This window comes from Sphaeramia orbicularis, chromosome 17 (genome assembly GCF_902148855.1).
Source record: "Sphaeramia orbicularis chromosome 17, fSphaOr1.1, whole genome shotgun sequence".
NCBI lineage: Eukaryota > Metazoa > Chordata > Actinopteri > Kurtiformes > Apogonidae > Sphaeramia > Sphaeramia orbicularis.
Window position 1 is genome coordinate 28,065,122 of NC_043973.1, and position 21,208 is coordinate 28,086,329.

At 35.3% G+C, this 21,208-nt stretch overlaps 1 protein-coding gene across 1 annotated transcript in view; it reads right to left on the reverse strand.

Annotated features, from left to right (window-relative positions):
• Window positions 1–4,511: 4,511 nt before the first annotated feature.
• Window positions 4,512–21,208, reverse strand: part of pth1r (parathyroid hormone 1 receptor) — a 60,861-nt gene continuing 44,164 nt past the window's right edge. The window contains exons 5-13 of the mRNA XM_030161072.1: window positions 19,223–19,317; window positions 14,773–14,959; window positions 10,847–11,000; window positions 9,393–9,453; window positions 6,744–6,810; window positions 6,495–6,589; window positions 5,341–5,482; window positions 5,042–5,083; window positions 4,512–4,946 (exon numbers count right to left, since the gene is read on the reverse strand). Coding sequence (XP_030016932.1) covers window positions 4,584–4,946; window positions 5,042–5,083; window positions 5,341–5,482; window positions 6,495–6,589; window positions 6,744–6,810; window positions 9,393–9,453; window positions 10,847–11,000; window positions 14,773–14,959; window positions 19,223–19,317 — 1,206 coding nt within the window. The 3' untranslated portion in view covers window positions 4,512–4,583. The remainder of the gene's footprint in view (window positions 4,947–5,041; window positions 5,084–5,340; window positions 5,483–6,494; window positions 6,590–6,743; window positions 6,811–9,392; window positions 9,454–10,846; window positions 11,001–14,772; window positions 14,960–19,222; window positions 19,318–21,208) is intronic.

A 21,208-nucleotide genomic window follows, 5' to 3' on the forward strand; every position in this document is an offset into this window, starting at 1 on the left:
ATATGAAACTATATTTAAAATAAATCTCATAAAAATGTAAACACACTGTCAATACATTTTGCTTCCTTTAGAAATGCAGCTGACACCAATGTACAGTAAATTATTTATTTTTATTTATTTATTGTCTTATTCATAATTCACTGATGACACCAGAAGACACCTTCCTATTTTACTCCAAGTTTACATAGATATCTACAACGTGCCAACATCACAATGGAGTGATAAGCAGGTGAGATGTATCTTAGCAAACACTGTCCATACACTGCGTCTGAAGCATGAAGACCAAAGTTGACTCCACTGCATTTCGGCACGAGATAAATAACGACATGAAACACATTTTATACTTCCATGAGAGGTATTTGAAAACAATGAAATACAACATTAGCTCTATGCTTATTGGCCTTATTATACACTTGATTCCAATACACAATCATTTTACATGATACAATCAGAACAAAATACTGTATTATAGAATATTAAAGTGCTCAAACATAATTTTCCAAGTGTTCTTTTAAAGGATTTTTCATGCTCTTGTAGCATCCACATTTTTAATGCAGGATGTTTCAGAACCGACTGGATTACAAAACTCTAACAATATGTTTATCACCCTGTGGCAGTTAGTGGAACGCCAAATTGGGTTTTAAGACACACCACATCAGTGAGCTGCATCACCCCTGAACCAAGTCAAAAAACAGAGTTGGTATATGTACTGTTATACTCTTTCTTTTTTCCTTTTCATGACCGTGGCCTGCAGCTAAATACAGTTGGCGCTGTAGACAATTTACTCAGCTTAGTGTCTTTTACAATGAACAATCCCCACAGAAATGTAAAAATCTAATAAATCCCTTAAGGGCAGAGGCACTTCTCAGAATCCTACTGCTAATTAAAATGCAAAGGCTGTTCATCAGCTGGCAGTTATCTGGCGCAAATGAAAGTTACAAACATTTCTAACATGAAGGTGAGGTTAGGTAAACGTGCATGGATTATAAAAAAAAGCAACGTGAAGCAAACATGTATTCACTCTGCTACTTTTCCATGTAGCTGCTAGAGTGACTTCTAGACCGTACAAAGAGTAGCGGACCAGGTTTTAACCTTTTAACAGTAAGTCAACAGGATGCTTCTGGGAAAGTATAATAATCCAGTCAGTGGCTACCGTTTGCTTAAAAGAGATTTCCAGGCAAATGGTGGTAAACAGATGTAAAATATGGGCCATGGGGAGAGATAACTTTGCTTTTAAGAGCAAATATTAGCTTTGGTCACGTATTAGCTGTGAGGTAAAACTGCTCCATCTCATTCGGCCGAAGCACCTCCATCTCATCTGAGTCGCACGTCGTCAGAGCTGTTATGTTCCGACTAGAGATGTGACGACTCCAAGTTCGGTTAAAAACCAAACTGTAGGCTTTAGTAACAACGGATCAGCATTTACTATTAATGATCGCAGTCTGTTGTTACTAAACCACTGAGCACATTGAATGGTTTTCCTGTTATTTATATGAAACAGAATTGAAAAGGAACCTTCAATCTGTGTGGGTGCTTTTAATTTCCAACACTTCTTTACTACTTCACCTGCAGATAGCTTGTACTGTATTTAATTATGAAAGAATGGGTGTTACTGTGACTTCAGGGGTTTTTAGAAACTGTAAACCAGATGGTGGTTGAAAATACAGTGAAATGCTACAACAATATTTTTTTTTCTGGCAGCATATCATGTCTTTTCTCTTTGGTATACTAGATAATGTGACTTATACAGGTTAGCTGCGGCAAGTTCTAATTTACAGAGTTAAATATCCGGTGGAATGCTTCTTTAAATGCTCATCTGAATGCCCTCTTTTACTTTTACTTACTTGTAAATATGTTCACAAGTTTTATTTTGGACTATATACATGATCAAATATTGCAAACCTTCTGTAAACAAAACACAAGAAAAAATACATTGAAACATAGCTTTGTAACATATCCTTACACATTTACACTATCAGCTCACAATTAGAATGTATTTCTGATTTTTGTAAACATTATGACCTGTATATACATCAAAAAGCAGCATAACACTGAATCATCTGTAAAAAAAAAAAAAAAAAAAAAAAAAGAAATACTGTGTCTTACTCATTTTTGGGGTATATATTTGGGGTAATTCAAAGGGAATTTAAGATTTGTTGGATTCCTTGTTTAATTAACATTCCACTGGAAAATATTACAGCACACTGTGCTTTTGTATGGGCTCTCTTTCACTGAAAAGATCTTAAATTGTCCAGTACCTTGATTTTAACTGTAACTGTAAGAAGGTAACAGCCCTCAAAGACATATTCCTACTTGGATGGTCTGTGTGAACCAGGGTTTGAAATGATGTCTGTATGAAGCATTAATTTTAACTCTGAACAATCTGTTCAAAGGCATGAATACTGGGTTATTCCAAACAGCTGATACCATATTACATATTCATAAGTAAAGGATCATGAACAGAGAAATGCAACAGTGAAATTAAACCCTGACAGGAAGATTTTTTTCATCAACAATGCAAATTAATTCATCTTTCTGTGTTTTTTTTTAACTATTCAATCTTAGGGCTTTCTCTAGGTAAATTAACTTTGTTGTCCAACTTTTTTGCTGCAATTTGTCTCATAATACCCTCCTTTTGAGTATACTGAATGTTTTTTAATTGGGTTTGTGTGGATGCAGCCACAGGCAAATTTCCCTACATTGTGGGACAATAAAGTAAATCTTAAATCTTGATGCAGGATCGTGGTACAAACCAGCGTGGTCTTCATCACCTTGTCAGGGTTTATTTCACAGTAATGCATGTCCTGTAGATTATCCCATTTATTACGTGGCTACTATGGAAGTAAATCTGTGCCATCAGATATTGAATAGTTGTATTTCAGAAGAATTTTTTGTGAATAGTTGTATTTCGGAAATTTAAACTGTTTTTTTTTTTTTTTTTCTCGAATAGTTGCATTTCAAATTTTTTTACACATGGAGTTTCATAATCTGAATTCAATTATTTAAAAAAAAAGTTTTTAATTCAATATTCTCAAATATAGTGCATTTCAAATGCAATATAGCGCAGACATCTTGTCCAGGTAAAACCAAAGGAGAATTGCAGGTACAGCGATTCACATGATTACCCAAGGTAAAAAAATTAACTGTTTTTCCATCTTTTCAAAAAAGAAAAGGAAATCTGTATTGATTCACATGATTGATGCATATGTGCACGTCTACTTGAGCGCCATGTGATCTTCATTGTGACGCATGATTGGGTGAAAGTTAGATCAAGTAGCTCAATTCTCCATTGGTTTTGCCTGGTCAAGATGTCCGTGCTATATTGAATTTTTTTTAAAATTTGAAAAGCATTGTATTTGAGAATATTGCATTAATTTTTTTTTTTTTTTTAAATAATTGAATTCCGATGATGAAACTCTATGTGTAAAAAAATTTGAAATTGTACTATTCAAAAAAAAAAAAAATTAAACTGTAAGAAATTTAATTTATGAAATACCACTATTCCAAAAAAAATATTGCAAAATACAACTATTCAGTATCTAATGGCACAGATATACTTCCATAGTACTTGCTTAAAAATTCCAAAATGTGACTTAAAAATTATGAATCGATTTATAAATTATGATCAGAACTCAGCCCATACTGTGGTAGTGATCTGAAACAAAAGACAAAACTTATCCAATCAGAAGCATTAAGCAAAGCCATGTAATATCATTAATCAATACAACCTGATGAAACAAACACATACCCTCTGGAGAGAATGCTGGCCATACTAAAAACACCACAACACTTTTAAAGTATCAAAGTAGGTGTGCAACAACAGAGGACTTCATTTTACCTGAGTACCTTCCCTTTTATACTGAAGTGGATTTAAGTCAATGCAGAACAAGTACGATACCACACCAGAAAGCATGAAAAGTTTCCTCAAAAAAGTTAGGGCTGATGATTTGTTTTTAGCCAAGCCTGTACTCGGTCTTCTCACACCACCTTTTACCCCGTGCACTCAAGATCCACCTGGCATTACCTGTGGGATTAAGGCCTTTTCGTGGTACCTATACCCCAGTCCAATTCATGCACAAAATCTGAGCACAACACATTGCCCAGAAGGTGGACTAAAAAGATAAAAGCAGTTGAGGCAGTGGAAGAGTAATAAGACACGGCAGTCTGTCTTCAGCCTTTTACACATTCACTGTGGCATGTGGTTGGTGAAAGAGTTAATGCTTTTTTTGCCACAAAAATGAGGGTCATCATCTATAAATGAAGGTGGCCCAGCTCACAAAAGTGATACACCCTTTTTGCCTTGAGCCTCATCAGCCGGCAATGTTCTGGCTCGTTTCACAGGACAAAAACAACTGGCAGTGTTGGTGCATGCAGCCATCCCCTTGACATCATCCTGAGACTGTTTCATGATTTCCAGTTTTTATCCCTATACATATATATATATATATATATATATATATATATATATATATATATATATATATATATATATATATATATATATATATATATATATATATATATGTATATATATATATATATGTGTGTGTGTGTGTGTGTGTGTGTATACAGTGCCCTAGGGGTCACATGACTGTTTCCCTCTCCTCCTCTACCACTGGTGAGGGTTTCTCCTCCTCGCAGGGCCGTGTAGGAGCTGAGTGTTCCTCCTCAGGGATGTGGAGCTCCTGTCCAGATGAAGGAATAGAGTTCTCTGAGACGGAGCCGTTTTTTACGTACCCTGGAAGGTTCCGGTGCCCGTTTACAGGCACCGGCCCCAGCCTGGTGGTGAGGTGGAGGGCCAGTGGTCCTCTGGCAGTCACATTGGTAACACTAGTGTGTGATACCATTGGTCCATAACTGTAAGTGTTACTGCCGCTCCGAGCTTTCCTCTTGAAGTCCAGGGCCAGAGTCCTCCTGCTCCAGGACTTTTTGATCTCAGCTTGGACCTGAGTAGAAACACAAGATGAAAAAATACTTAACTCCGAATAAATAATGTATTTAGTATTTCATGATGTAAAAGCTAAATCTTTAGAGCCCTTACCTCCCCGTTGCAAAAGCAATATATAATTGCCACTAGGAATCCCTAGGAAGAAAGTAGAGAGATGATTTTAGCTGCCTTACTTTTATCTAATATGGAATTTAATTTGTGTAATTTAATATTTAATGAGCTAATGTCTGAGTCTATCAACAACACATAACTACTGGACTGGAAACTGAAGACCACTGATACATCTTAATGTTGAATTATCCGAGTCCAGAGGTCAGTTCAAAGCTCACATGAATATGTATATGGATCTGAGTGTGACATTTGCATTCCTGACATTTTACCAAAGTCTTCACCTGGAAAGAGTTAAAGAGCATCTCATAGTGCATCTGAATTTGCCAGGGAATACCCGCCACCTCTGTATATGGCATGGCATTAAACACAATGTAGTGGACACCAAACAGTGGCATCAACACCAATGTGGACTTCAATAGTTTCCTGTAAAACAAAACAAAACAAAAAAGAAAATAAATCACTCTTGGTTAATTACTTCTTTCTGTTTACATTGGACACATTTTTTTTTTCTTGTCATTCAAGTTTTTTTGGAGTTTTCACTTGGTACATGATAATCACACAATGTGGCTTAATGTTAACAAACAGGTCTTTTATACATAAATGAAAAGTATCAAAAATGCTACAAAACATGGAAGTTCTTAAAAAGAAAAAATAAATTAATAAAATAGATAGATAGATAGATAGATAGATAGATAGATAGATAGATAGATAGATAGATAGATAGATAGATAGATAGATAGATAGATAGATAGATAGATGATAAATACTAGAAGGAAGTAGTTCAGCTGTCATCCTGCTGACTGGCAGTCATAGTTATGTAAGACCAGAACGGCTCCCAAACTGGTGCTGTGGTCCTATCCCTATTGTTAAACTTATGAAGCATACACTCATATGAAGCAGTCTTTATCATCATGTTTACCCTTTCTTTAAACTGTGGGGCTTGAGGGGTTTTCTAGTGTTTCAGAATAATCCTAACTGCCACTGAGACCCCAACCATGATAACAGAAATTTTCCCATTTGATACAATAGTAGTCTATCCTTTTTCACCCAGTAAGACATATTTTTTTATTTTCTATTTTTATGTGAGAAAGTGTATTTTCTTCTTTTTCTTTTTTAAATTTTGTGAACATATAAACAATCTCCTTTTATCTAGATTGTTGGTGAGACAAAAGTGGCAATTTAAAGATGCCTGGAGAAAATACATCAACATGTTCTATCATTTAACTATAACTATACTGACAAATAAATCTTAAAAGAAAATAGTGCATATTTGCTTTACACAGTGAAAGGTTAAGGCTGTGTCCTACTTCCAATGCACCTGAGGCACAGATTAATCTGTTACATCATGTGTGTTGCGGTTTACTAATACATCACATGACTAACAATATGGGCAGAGCATCTGGTCTAGAGAGATTTATAAATGTGAACAATATACCTGTACTGTTGTCTTGTGTCGCATCTTCCTGCATTTGTTTCACGTAGTTTTGTCGCTAAGACTCTGATGATGTTGAGAAATAACAAAAAATTAACCTGGAAAGGAAAAAATAGATACATAATGATGATGATGATGATAATTAAATGTTACTGCATAATAATTGGATGTCATATCCAACAGCTGTAATGTCACAGGTGTTGTGAAATACACGCTTTCCTCAAACAGCAGGGGAAAAATGAATGCACTCACCACTACAGCCATCAGGATAGGCACTTGATATATCCATTTCAAATTGCCTGCACTTAAGTCCCAGCACCTGCAGTAGATGAATGACACCAAAATAAGAATCAGCATGAGATAAATAAGGATCTTTCTGACCCACTCTGGTGTCTCTAATGATCACTTCCACCATTTTGTAGAGATGATAGAGGTCTTGGCTTACTTTAACCAACCTATTTCCCACATTGATGTAAGACATCTATGTGAAATAAATAACATGTCATAATAAATGCTCATGATTTTAAAATTAAACAACCCTGAACTCATTAATTACCACTGCGTTCACCCCCCCCCCCCCCCCCCAAAAAAAAAAATTCTGCAATTGGAAATGTTGATATTTTCAGTGAAGTCATTGCGGTAAAAAAAAAAAAACTGTGCCTTTTTTTAGCTGGTATCTGACAGCCCTGTTAACCTGAACTGGCACATGCTGTCAGCTGCTGTAGGGCTTTCAGCGACGGCAGATGAAACTGAACAATATGCACATGCAGCAGATAGATTTGACTTTCAGCCAAATGCCTGCTACAACTTCTTACATCCTTAATACCACTTACTCTGAAGGGCTGTGTCTGAGCCCTACTTATTATAATGGTTGACTTGTTTTCCTGCCCATGACGAATGAAATGGGAAGGTAGAAAAGCTACGCCTCTGATAGAGAACTGACATATGTGGAGAGCTGCTGAACCAGCTTAGCCAAACCTCTTTTTTTCAATGTTTTGTCAAGTATTAATGTAGAGATGTACAGTCACAGAAGTTTGAGCTTCATTCTTTTTACTCCACTTACATAACTACAGAAAATGTTGGTGTTTTTTCCACCAAAATGACATGTAAAGATTTAATACTAAGTGCAATCCTGTTGACATATTTCAAGTATTGAAGCTCTTGTTGCTCAGTGTTTGGTCACCACCAACTCTGGAGGAAAATATCAACTTCTGTCAGAGAATTACAAAAGTAAAACTGCAATTACTTAATAGAAAGTCAAAAACACAACAATGGTAAAGACGATATCAGGTTGGATTCGCTCACATGTATACATATATAGTAATAAATAACAGAGTAATTCTTAAATATTAAAGCTTCAGTGCATGATGATGCATGACAGAGGTGCAGGGGTTAAATATGCATATGCTCCAGAGACCCAGGGAAGTAAAAGTTTTGGCTTTTTTACATTAAATAATTGTCTTATTTGGAAAAAGCATGATGCAACAGTTTTTTCCATGACAATTTTTATTTGTTTATTTATTTTAATGGAATGTCTTTTGCGGTGGACAGCCCTACAGAGAACAAAAATGTAATGCCAGTGTCATATAGAATTCTGACCGCATGGAAATCTGACCCCAGGGTCACTTTTCTACATAGAATTATGACTCACCAGTCAATTTTCTAGGATGGAAAACTGAACCACTCCGTAGATTTTGACCCCTTATATGGATTTGTAGTGTATGTTAATAAAAATGTTCTAAAACATTTCTATATCATAATAAGCTTAAATATATGTGTATAATTTGAAAATTTCACCAGAAACTACTAAATTAATTCTCTCATATAGCCACTGAAGTAAATAATCTGTGTTTATTTTAGAGTTGTTGGACATCATCCACCCTAAATTATGAAAAAAATTGGTTTTATGTATTTATTTTCTTTTATATATATATATATGTATACACACACACACACACACACACACACATATACAATATTTTTAAACAAATATATTACTTTTTTTGTTAATTTCCCATGCTGCAGAATTTTGACTCCTTGTAAATATTTATATTTTATTATGTAATATAGTTATAATACATAGTGTAGGTTACGTTTCCATGCTATAGAATTTTGACCCTTTGCCTATTTCTATGTTTTATTATGTATAGTAGTTGTAAGATGTTATGTATTGTAACCTAGGTGCAAAATAACAATATCTTACAATACTCTTTTAATGTAATACAGTTATAATCATCATATTGTAAATACTCTAAATACATAATTATGTTGCACTGAACATTTTACCAGTGTATATATTTTTAATATCATGCGCTTGTACATTTGTGCAATGCACGATTGTTGATAAATTGCTGTGCTTTTCATAACATGTTTTGTGTTTATCCAGTATATACTTTAAATAAACTTTTTTTTTTTTTTCCACAAATTTTGTGATTCATTGGGGGTGGTCAGAATTCTATAATAGAAAACGGAGCTGCGGATCACTTTTCCATGGGGTCGCTTTTCTATCTGTCTCAGGATATTGCAGTTTTAATTCCTCACAGGTTTTAATATTCAGCTCTACACTCTTTGCCCATTACAGAATCAACAAGGCAACTCCCAACAACACTACATCATCATTCTTTATACCTAGTCTTCTGATTTAAACAGAGAGCATCACGGGGAACATGTGTAATTTCTAATTCTGTTGGTTTTTTCACTGATTTCTACCCCCTGCAGCTTTAACAGGAGGGTGATATACATAGTGCATGTTTTACCCTCATCTTTATCACATAGAGCTCATAGAAGCTGTGCAGTCAGGATGTATTTCTCTGTAGCTTCAGTGCTATGATCAACCAATTGTACTTTAGATATTATAACTGTTTACAATGTCATAAACGGAAAGTATTTAATGTCACTTACTCTGTGTCTGCGTACGTGGCCCTTACAGTAGCCCAAACTGTCACAAACATAGCTGGTACCCCTGAAACACAAATAACACAATTACATAAGAAATGAGGATCATCATTACGGTTCAACATCCATTTCTGTGACTCTTGATCAGGCTATGATCGTCTTGTTTGAGTTGAACCAGGGTAGAACAGCATCCACATTGTATGCGCTGTGCTTATGTAACTACTACGCACAGTGTGTACAATGCAGGAACTGTAAGGCCCATATTTCATTCTTTTCATAGTATTTTATTTTATTTTATTTTTTACAAATATCAACATATTTAACAGCTTTTAATACACTGCATTGCTGTCTTTTAATACTCTTCGGCTAAAATTTACTTAGTTGGTCAAATGAGTGGCCATTTTTGTCAAAAAAAAAAAAAAAGTTGTAAGAAATGCATAGAACTGTGTTGAAATAATGCTCATCCATTTGTGCACAGACTACTGATATTATTTGACAGTGGAAGCTCTATTTTCAGAAATACTGGATTTTGAATAGCACGTGTATGTGAAAACTTTGGCTGGTGGACGGACGTGACATTACCCATGATGATCTGGTCGGTACTAGTGCTTCATTAGTAATAAACTTATATACTTACTATTGCTAATTCTCCTCTTATTCATAAATGTTAGTATTGTGGATCTAAAACAATAACAGCTGACGCAAAAACACAAAATGTGGCAGCGGACGGATGTGACATGGTTGTTACAGATCCCATCATACTGATGCTCGGCAGCCATGTCACCGTTTACACTAATGATCCCTGTGCAAAAACTAGGATCAGAATTATTTATTGTATAGTTTATCATCAGACTAAAGAGTAAATAACAATATAGAATTGTTATTTCTTTATAAAAATGCTTATTATTAAAAAACTGTTGATTTAAAAAGTGACGTGTGACATTCTTAATGTATGTACTGGCGTAACATAAGCAGGATGGATCAGCACCATACTCCATATTGCAACCTGTAAAAATAAAACATGTGATATGTAGGATAAAATCTTGTAAGAAAAATTGGGGAATCTAAAAGAAAAGAATATTTGTTTTTCAGGTAAATTCAGGTAAAATATAACTTGGCCATTTGTGATATGAAAATATAGCATCAATTGTGAAGAAATTGGGCATTTTTGACCTGAAAACATAGTTCATATGACCATCAACATGTTGCAACAGAACTGAAATCCTGTAAATTTGCATAACGTGCATTTACCAACACAAAGTTCCTTTGGGGATTCACTTATATTGATTTCTTATGCACAGAGACAGAAGTAAGACCTCTAAGCAAATTTTAGCCGTCTTATGTATTGGACCATCTGATTGAAATGCCTCATGTAAGTGAACTGTGTGCTCGGAATTGAATCAACTAGTCCTGTAATATTTAATTATAATTATGTTGAATATAAATGAAACTGAACTCACCCCATCCAATAAGAGTAAATCCCCACAGATACTTTCTGTCCGAGAAGAAGGTCATGAAGATGAGGCTGTGGAGGTACAGACCCTCCACAAGGATCCAGTAGTAATTGGTCGCCAAAAAGTACATGAACAAGGTCACAGCCACTTTGCAGCCAATCTATCGGCAAACAGCAGACAAGGAAAACACATCTGATCAATATCTGTTGCAGTTTTCACATTCGTAGTAAAATATTCTTGCTATCTTTATGCCTAGTGTCAGGTGTTTTCATGAAGGGCTTTCATTTCATTACCTGGCAATATTTACAAAATTTATGCGAACTAGAGGAACATTGGATTATTTTCCAGTGGTGCTTGTTTATTTGCTCTTATTTTCATGTTGATTGGTTCTGATTTAACTTGAGGCGAACACAGCTGTTGAGTACGCGGTCCAATGAAGCCAAAGCAAACTCAAACGCTCCAACATGAAACACACCCTCAAAACATTTACACTGCAGTGGCACAACATTCAGCAGACAGAGGATGTGGAACTGCAGCATGGATTCAATATTTACTGGAATAGATTGACATAAATGACTAAATAAGTACTGTAAGACTTGATTTAATAGTATAGTACTGATTAGAAGCACAGTTGAGGTATTTGGATGTAAAAGCACTGCACTGTTGACCAGGATTCTCATGTTTTTTCAAAGCCATTTTCATCCACCAATACTGAAGGGAAAAATCCCAGAAAACTTGAAGGCTATAGACAACATAAAAGGCTGTTGAAAAAGTATTATTTGTATTATATTTTAGTAAAAGAACAAATCATTGATGAGGTGGTTAAAAAAACTGAAAAGCTCCATGTTATTTTAGATTTAGAGTCTACATTTTTCATCTTATTTTCTCGTTTAATTTTTACAAAATTGATTTCCTTTATATTCAAGTTCATTAATCTGTCAGATAGGACAGAACAAAAACACCAGAACTTAATAACAGATGATATAAAAGAACATAAATCACTATTTCCTAACGCACACAGTACATTATGTACAGTTATTTCTGTCTGACGCTATATTGGGCCTTTTTGTGAAATCTAGGACTTATTTCATCTGGAGGCTAAAATGGATGTTAAGTCCCATCTGGCTGCATTTTAAACATTTAATATGTAATGTTAACTGTCAAATTACTCTCAAAAACTATATATATATACTGTATATATCCTTTGACATAATCAACTGAGGTTTCAGTGTAGCAGGCATTATTGTAGTATTGGTATAATAGCAGTGAGCTGGAGATTTTTTCTGTTCTGGTATTTCATTCATTCATTCACTCATTTATTTATTTATTTATTTACCCATAAAGACCCACTGCTACTTTTGTGTCCATTCCCAAATGAAATTTTCTCTATATCTAACCTTTCTTAAGTGACTTTTCACCATTTATTATAATATTATCCTCTGTATTTTGCATTTTATCAGTACAAATCAGATATGTTCCTGTATTTCATTTACTGACCATGAAAATGCTTGAAAGTTCAGATTAAAGTTGATGTTTTGTATCAGAAACAGAAAACTGCAGAAAAAGTGACTTTTTCAGCAAAATCTATCATTATCTGAATATAAACCCAGTGTGTCCATCCACTGTCATTGATCCAACTCCATGGGTTTTACTGGTGAATCAGTGTTGTGGAAGATGACGGTGTTTCCATGTTCACTCCGGAGCCTCTGAACGTCCAAATGGGTCATATCTGATGACCATGAAAAGATGACAAACTGTATTTTACACCAATTATTTACATGTATTGATAGGATTAGTAGATGAAGTGGTATTAAACAGTTTAGATCAGTAGACACTTTTGGTCAGAAATGGATGTTTATGTCTTTATGGGTTAAAGTTTTTCAATTTTTACGTATTTTTTAGACCGTGTAAATTCATTCAGAAACACACTCAACATCATACAAGTTACTGATTAAAATAAAAGGAAAAAAATCAGTCTGTGTTCAATGTCAGCTTCAAAGATGTTTAACAGTAAATGTCAAAAGGGACACTGTGACCTAACAGGAGGTGATTTCTACAGAGGTTAATAATAATCCTGTTTGTATCGCATGCTGTTATATTGATGTGTGGGGGTAGCAGGAGCTAATGCTCCCTTTTTTCATCATAGGTTCAGCTCAAGTCAAAGTTACTTGCTTTCACATGTTACCTCTCCATTTTATATTGCAACAAACATCATTGTGCTACAACAGCAGTCTCCCCAAAGGGCATTTAATTTGAGTAGGGCAGTAGTTCTCAAAGTTTTTACAGTGGACCACCCCGTGAAATATACTTTTTAGCCAAGTACCCCCAACTCGCTTCAGCATTTTTGATTGAAAAAAATTAGGCAAAATTTGTTCCTGTGCCAAAAGTGTCTGTTTATACTTTCAAAACTTTATAAACAAACAACGTATATTTAACTGTAATATATAAAAAAAAAATACATTTTTTAAGTAAATTTTGTTTGCAAAATATAAACTGAAAAGTGCCCTCTTTCATTGATAAGAAAAATAAATAAATTGGTCATTAATTAATAAATGAACCTTTCAACAACAAAAAACAAATACTTAATTACTCAAATAAACTCATTTTGAATAATATAAAATAGAAATGTTCTTAAAATGTTACCAAAGCTTAAACAAGATAACTGACAATAAAACTATTATATGAATATATTTATTGTGTTTTACATTTCAGCAATAATTCTCATTATATATCCATTAATGTATTTTTCCCAAAAGAATTCAAGTACCCCCTGGGTTTCTTCTAAATACCCCTGTGGGTACATGTACCTCACTTTGAGAACCCCTGGACTAGTGCAGCCAAGATATGATTTAAAAGAATTATTTCCTCCAGTCTGGATTATTCAGGAAGACATCTGAATAACAAAGTTACTGTTTAGGTTTGTTGTTTTTCCACTGATGAATATTTATAGCAAACTTTATGGTGTGCATGAAATTAAAAATATAGAAATTAAATCAATCTGGCATCAGAAATGTTGGACAATTCACCGAAAAATATGCATAAACAACTGTGAGGACCTCAGTTTTGCCTGCATTATTTATTTATAAAGCAAATATGAATATACTAAGTCATTCCTAGATTTAGAGTCTACATTTGATCTGTTATATCTACCTTATTTTCTTTCCAGGGTCTTTAATTCTCTCACAGTGTACCAGGTCTGTCTTTAAAATAAGCTACAATACGTGGTTTGTTGTGCCTGGCACCACTTGTTTGTTTTGTGTTGACCACGTATTATCTCAGACTAAGCTTGTACTTTACTACTGGAAACTAGCTTTAGCAGTGTTGAGATTTTTTCAAAAGAGAACAACATCACAGTAGCCTTTACTCCAGAAACTACAGAACGGAAAATATGCAATCCTTTACTTTGTCATACAATATAGAAACCCTAACAATGTGCTTTTTTTATGTAGTGTACCTTCATTTTGGAAGCTAAGTTAAAAAAAGGATGAAGGCATCCACTAAATTTGTAACAGTAATATTACAAACTGTTTAAGCATGCATGAAAAGTGTTCATTTTACCCATTTATTTAAACTTTGAATATGAAGGGCAAAGCCAAATACTGGTCTAGTAAAAACCTGGCAAAGTGACAAACAGCACAGTTTATTTGGTGCAGCGCTGGAAAAGCAGGTGAGACTTTGCTGAAGCCCACTTCCTCTTAGGAAGGAAAATGTTTAACGCCCAGTTCCACTACAAATCAAATTCTCTGTGCATGTAATGTAATCAAAACAAGGATAAAGGGGTAATTCCTGACCTGATTTTGTTTGCATGTAAATCCATATTAAAAAATAAATAAAACATAATTGAAAAATTGGTGTTATGGAATACAAAATGTATTGCCTGTTTGCTTTTGACACCGTCTATACATAAGTTTGAGATGTTTTATCGTACTCACAAAGTGTGTTTTGTTGGCTGGCAGAGCCTCAGTGATGGACTTGAGGTCTTCCACGGTGGCGCTCTCCATGTCCTCTAAGGCCGATCCAGAGTACAGCACAATGTCTTTTACAAAAATACTTACAGCTCTTAGCATGTAAGACACAAAAAGGTGCATGTGGATGTAGTTTCTAGTGCAGTGTAATCGCCTAGAGAGAAAACAAACAAGAGCAACAAGGTCACAAGTCAGATCTGTTGAAAATTGTTTTTTTTTTTTTTCTCTGTATGTGTACATGCATGTAGCCTTATACACCTCATACAAGCGTGTAAAGTATTTTCACACACAGTCGAACAATACTCATCCTAATTAGAGCCAGCTGAATTCCACGCTGACTATAACACATTCTTGAGATTTAGGGGCTTGAAAAGCACAAATATTGAATTGCTAGGCTCAAAGTGAGCTGTAAAAACAAAATTGCAAGCATGTGTTGAGAATTTCCAAAAGCATGTAAATTTCCTTCCAGACGAGCACAAGTTTATCTGTCACAAATTCTGCCAAAACATCCTGTCGTAAGTGTTTGCTGTGAAGTGGCTGTTTGAGGTCATGCTACAGAGATGGAACTAAAATGCTAGATTAATAGCAATGTCACTAATAAAGGTTACATCATTACACAGTTACAAAACTTAATGATGATATTTCTGATTATTAAATAGGCCAAAAAGTTGTTATGAGTGAGTAAAAAAAATCTTTAGTGTTTACTGAGCTCAGTTCTGTCCATTAATATCTGACTTCTCGCTGTAACCTCATTATGAACTCAATATTTGACAAGGTATTCCTAGGAGAACTATTGATTTAGGACTGATGGGCAAAAATGAATCTAGCATGCATTTCCCCAGTGGAAAAAAAAGAACACAACTGCTAATGTGAAATATCCCTTTTCTCTCTCTGGAAAACATTTATGAAGGGTTCTGTCTAAGAGCTGACATGCTGAAGGGGAGACATGGCTGGAGTGCTCCCGGAGCACGAAGCCAGAATGTCAGATGGACCCCTGGGATAACTTATTAAACTCATTTGGTCTGTAGATTTCCTGGTGCCAGTTGGGAGCGTTCCTAAAGCCTTCTGACTGCCTTCCTGTAGTAGTCACGCTGGTGGGAACATTGGTAAACAGCGCCTTCACATCGATTCCTGATACTCCCTATGCTCAACAAAATAAGCAAATAATGACAAATCTGCCCTGAATTAATTAGCTAACGATAAAAAATGAATTCAACCTTGTGTGAAGGTTTTTTCTTCATGAAATCACTGTTGCTGCTAAAGCAAGATAAGGCAAAAAAAAAAGTAAAATGTATTGGTGTGTTTATTCATCCAGTATTTACCTTTTACACCCTTCATGTTGCGCTTATTTTTAAAGTATGTGTTTTAACTGGATAAAACACAGGAAAGAATCAACTCTCACACATTTCACGACTGAGCTATAATCTTGGTAATCTTTAGTAGAATTACAAAATCAATATCTGAACATTGGTTGTTTTCCATCAAAAGCTGAAACCAGCATGAAACTAACACAGAGCCCAAATGTCACATCATGAAGCATGCAATACCTAAGCCTAGAGGCAGATTCCTCTTCAAAGGTAGACATATCATAGCATGTTAAAAGTCAAAGTAAAAAGTCAAAGGTGAGGTCTGATGCACTGTGCACGCTTCATGTCACAGCCAGGACTCAAAATGTTCTGTGTTGCATGCTTACACACAGAGAGAGAGAGAGGTTTGCACGAAACATCTGTCATTTATTATATCTTCATGAATTTAATGGATTATCAGTTGTGCGTTAGCAAAGTTGAATTCAGTAGCATGGTTTGGAATAGTTTTGGGTGATGTCTTCTGAAATGGCATGCAATGATGTCTTACAAGAATACAGGGATAGATGTTAACATTGCACATGAGGAAAGGACAAGGCTGTTGGCGGTATGATGACAACAAACATGTTTTTTTTTTGTCTTTATGGCAATCCCATGATGGTTCGACATCACAGTGACAGGCATGTAATCATTCATCAGTCCAACCCTAGTTTGAAACTGCCTGTTTAGATTCTAGTTTTGTCTCCTCTCTTGTTCTAAATTTAGTTTTTGCATCAAGAAACATCAGCGCCTTTTATACAGAGATCCCGGAAAAAAGGCGAGATGGTGATCCTGCCTTTTTTCCACCATTGACCGATTTCCACAGCCAAGCCAAAGGAGTAACAGAGGTGAGACAGGCTGGACTTTTACACAGCGGACCTGCGTTCCGGAATCAAAGGGGAGGGGACGCTACGTATAGTGCGCATATGGAGGCGCTAGCATGGATTCTGTCATAAACGGGAGCCAGTCCCGCTCCTTTGTGCCACGGGTGAAAATAGCATGTAGCCACAGCACCAGTGGCACCTGTGGCGTCCCTGGTGCAGAATCCATGCCAGTGCCTTCATATGCACCCACTGTCTCTCAGGCGTGGGGGTCGCCGTCATTGAAACGGAATGAGAAGTGTTCCTTTTACATAGCGTTCCGAAATCATGATCCCACCATTATCACAGCTCTGTTACTACCTCCAGAGGTGTTATAAAGCTACGATAAAGCTGGGACCAAATTTCAGATTTCAGAAATCTGAAATTCCGATTTATTAACCCTTTTGTGGATGAATTACGTGAACCTTAGTCAAGATTTTTTCTTGAGTGTTTTTATTCTTCCTTAGGCATGAAAAAAACAATGCGATTGAGGGTTTTTTTTTCATGGAGTTACAAAAATGTCCCCTCAGCTACACCGTGCATTGAATTTTTGAAGCAAAAAAACATTTATTTAAAACCCAATATCAGAAAGGGATATTAAAACAATGAAATAAAAACATTTTTAAAGCTGCTAATTGGATGTTTTCTCACATTTTAACATATTTTAATACTAGTTATTACTGACTTCATGGAGATAACATACAAAAAACTATTTTTGTTTAAAAAACAAACAAAAAAATGGTAATTACTGTCTAAAAATTAGCAACTGATTTACACTCAAACATGTTAGTGCAGATCAGGTTTATCAAGAACAGCAAAGTTACAGAAATGATATGAATTGCAGAGTATGAGATGATCCATAAGCGTCCACTGTGTTGGCTGATATGGAACTAACACAACAAAATTCATAAATATATGAGAGAACAGCTGAAGAATAACTGTCCACTGTAGTGACCACTATACATGAAAGGGTTAATTGTCATTCAATAAAAACATCCCAGATGCTGTTACAGAACGAAATTACACAATACACAGCATGAAATAAAACACAGAAAAGATTTTAAAAACATCAACTAAAGACAACCCATGTATATGATAAAATATTAAAACTGCACTAAAATAAATAAATGATCCCAGCATTTTGTTTACAGACGTCATTCCATGATCATACTGCTGTGTATAATTCAATTACTGCATAATGTATTTGTTGAGGTTCAATGCTAAAATTAGGAAAAATGTATTGTTTGACTGTTGTATTAAGTTAGTGATAAAGGTGTAAATGCATTTAAGGGGTAGGATTAAATAAGTTTATACTTCTTCCTACTCCTTTTCGAACATGCAAAAGCCAGACTTGCACGTACTTGAAGACAGATTTTGTTCATTTAAATGTTATTTGGTTTTTGTCTTAATTTGCTTTGTTTTGTTTTATTTTGTTTCTTTGCATGTTCTAAATCAGGGGTGTCAAACTCATTTTAGTTCAGGGGCCACATTCAGCCAAATCTGATCTGAAGTGGGCCGAACCAGTAAAATAATAACACAATAATATATAAATAATGTCAACTCCAAACTTTTCTCTATATTTTAAAGTGAAAAAAGTAAAATTAAACAATGAAAATGTTTGCATCTACAAACTGTCCTTTCAAACAATGTGAATTACTTGAACAAACTGAAAGAATAAGTGTAATTTTAACAATGTTCTGTCTCAGTTTATCATTTCCACATGTTCATTATAACTTACAGATCACAGTGGATCTACAAACACACACAACATTTAGTATCAGGCAGAATGTTGTTAAAATTGCACTTATTTTTTCTTAACACATTTCAGGCTCTTCACATTTGTTCAGATTATTCACATTTTTTATGAAATTATACTTTGTTTTAGTGTAAATACATGAAAATATTTACATTTACAAAGAGAAAAAATGTGGAGTTGTGAGTATTTATAGATTATTATGATAGAATTTTACTGGTCTGACCCACTGGAGATTGAATTGGTCTGCATGTGGAACCTGAACTAAAATGATTGTTAATTTCTTAATATCTATTTTTGCATTTCACAAATTCATCCTAAGGGCCAGACTGGACCCTTTGGCCGGCCAGATTTGGCCCCCGGGGCGCATGTTTGACACCTGTGTTCTAAATAAATTCCGGAAAAAGGTGAAATATTCCCGTAACAGAAGTGTTGTGTAAAACGGCTTTACTGTGACTTACCGGAAATATCCTAAAATGAGCACGGCCACCAAAAGTGATCCCAGAGAGATGGAGTATCCCACTGTATAGATGAGATATAGACGGTGAAACACCTCCTGTTAGAAGAGAAAATTATAAATGAATAATAAAAACTTAACACACATATACATTTCAGTTACAAATAAATGCAAGTGACAAACTCAAAACTAGACATTTCACTAAACTATTTTTTTTGGCATATTTGCTGAAGGGTAAAGGGTTTAGTGTGTGATATTTAGCGACATCTACTGGTGAAGTCATATACCCCTCACCTCAGCTTTCAGTGTTAGTTTTGTCTGTTGTGAGCTTTTCAGTTAGAGGTTTTTTTTTTTTTTTATGCTGTTTTTAACAGATTTTAACTTGTCTTTGTTTTTATGATGTTTGTATTTTGTTGTTCTTAGCTCACTTAACACTCTATGTTTTCACTAGTTTTATTTACTTATTTAATCCCTTGTTTTATGTTTGGTGTACGGCACTTTGGCCAGCTGTAAAGTTCTTAAAGTGCTTTATAAATAAAGTTGGTATGGTATGGTATGGTATGGTAGAGGGATAGTAACTCTGTTTCACACTGGGTGACCCTAATGTACCTTGTCACTGAATGCCATCGACTATAAAATGGAAAAAAAAAAAAGTAGTTTATCCTGAGCTACTGTAGGAAAAAACAACATGATAAGCACAGTGAAGGCTTCCTGCTTATTTTATTTCTAAGGCAACAAATACATCATTGTTCTTATTCTTATTCATGTGATAATATACGTACTCATGGAAACATAACTATGAATATTGGATTCTATTTCGTTCTTTTTCACACTAAACCTTTAACAAATGACAGGTATGGTTAATAACACAGTCCTGAACATCAAACTATGGAAAATCTGGAAACATATGGAAACTGCATATTCTTCACATCATTTTTTTTTTTTTTTACAGTTTCTTACAGCCTTCACTAGTATGTTCTGCAGCTGATACAGTTACAGAGCGATACAGAACGATACAAATGTATGATCGTTTTTGGTTGTCTTTTACATAAACATGATGCTGGCAGTGTTTCCTTCAGCATTACTGAAACATTTGTAATTCCTCACTGAAACAGGAGTCCTGTAACAACAAATTCTAGTGAACGTTCATGTCACGTTTTCTCAAGGGCGAAATAAAAGTAATGCATCCAGGCAGTCATGCTGCATTAGGTTGGAGGTTGTCCAACTAAAAATTCAAAAAGAGTTAGTTTCAGTGCATTAGAAAATGTTTTGCCACCTGGGGACAGAACCATCTCAAGTATGAAAAGTCCCAGATGGAAACAGAATTTGACATGGGTGACGGAGCTGAGAAAGACTGGGCGGAGCAGTTTGATCTACCAGCAGCTAGTTGGCAGCCAAAGGCCTCTGTAAGGAGAGCCACTAACCAGACCGTCTGTGCGTCAACATGCAGAGGGAGGCCAAGAGCCCTGTGTGATGTAACCAGATACTCCACTGCTGTTATCATTTAGCATCAGCCCACTGCGCCAAAAGAAATGGGTGTCTAAGTTGTGGTGGGTGTCCGTGGTATGGCAGTGGAGGGGAGAGGGGCTTTCATGGGTGCATATGCATTTGTCATTAACTGCTGTAACTGCTCTCTTGGGACCCCATCAACATAAACATCTGAAGTCAGAAAGAAATTAAAGGGCGCCGTGATGAGGTTATGCCCACATCCTTTATACCACATTCAAGAAGCAGGGAAGAGAAAAATGTATGTGGGTAAACTGATGTTTCATATTATTTCATGGTGAAAATGCGAGTAAGTCAAACCATTTTAGCCTCTGCGGCCTTTCATAAGAGGGCTTTGTGAAACAATGGAGTACAATAGCTCTGTTACACCGAAATCCTTATTCTCATGACTTTCAGTGACCACAACACTATGAACAATAGTCATGGAGCTGAAATTAGGGCTGTTAAAATTAGATTAATCCATCATAATGATTGATCTGATTAA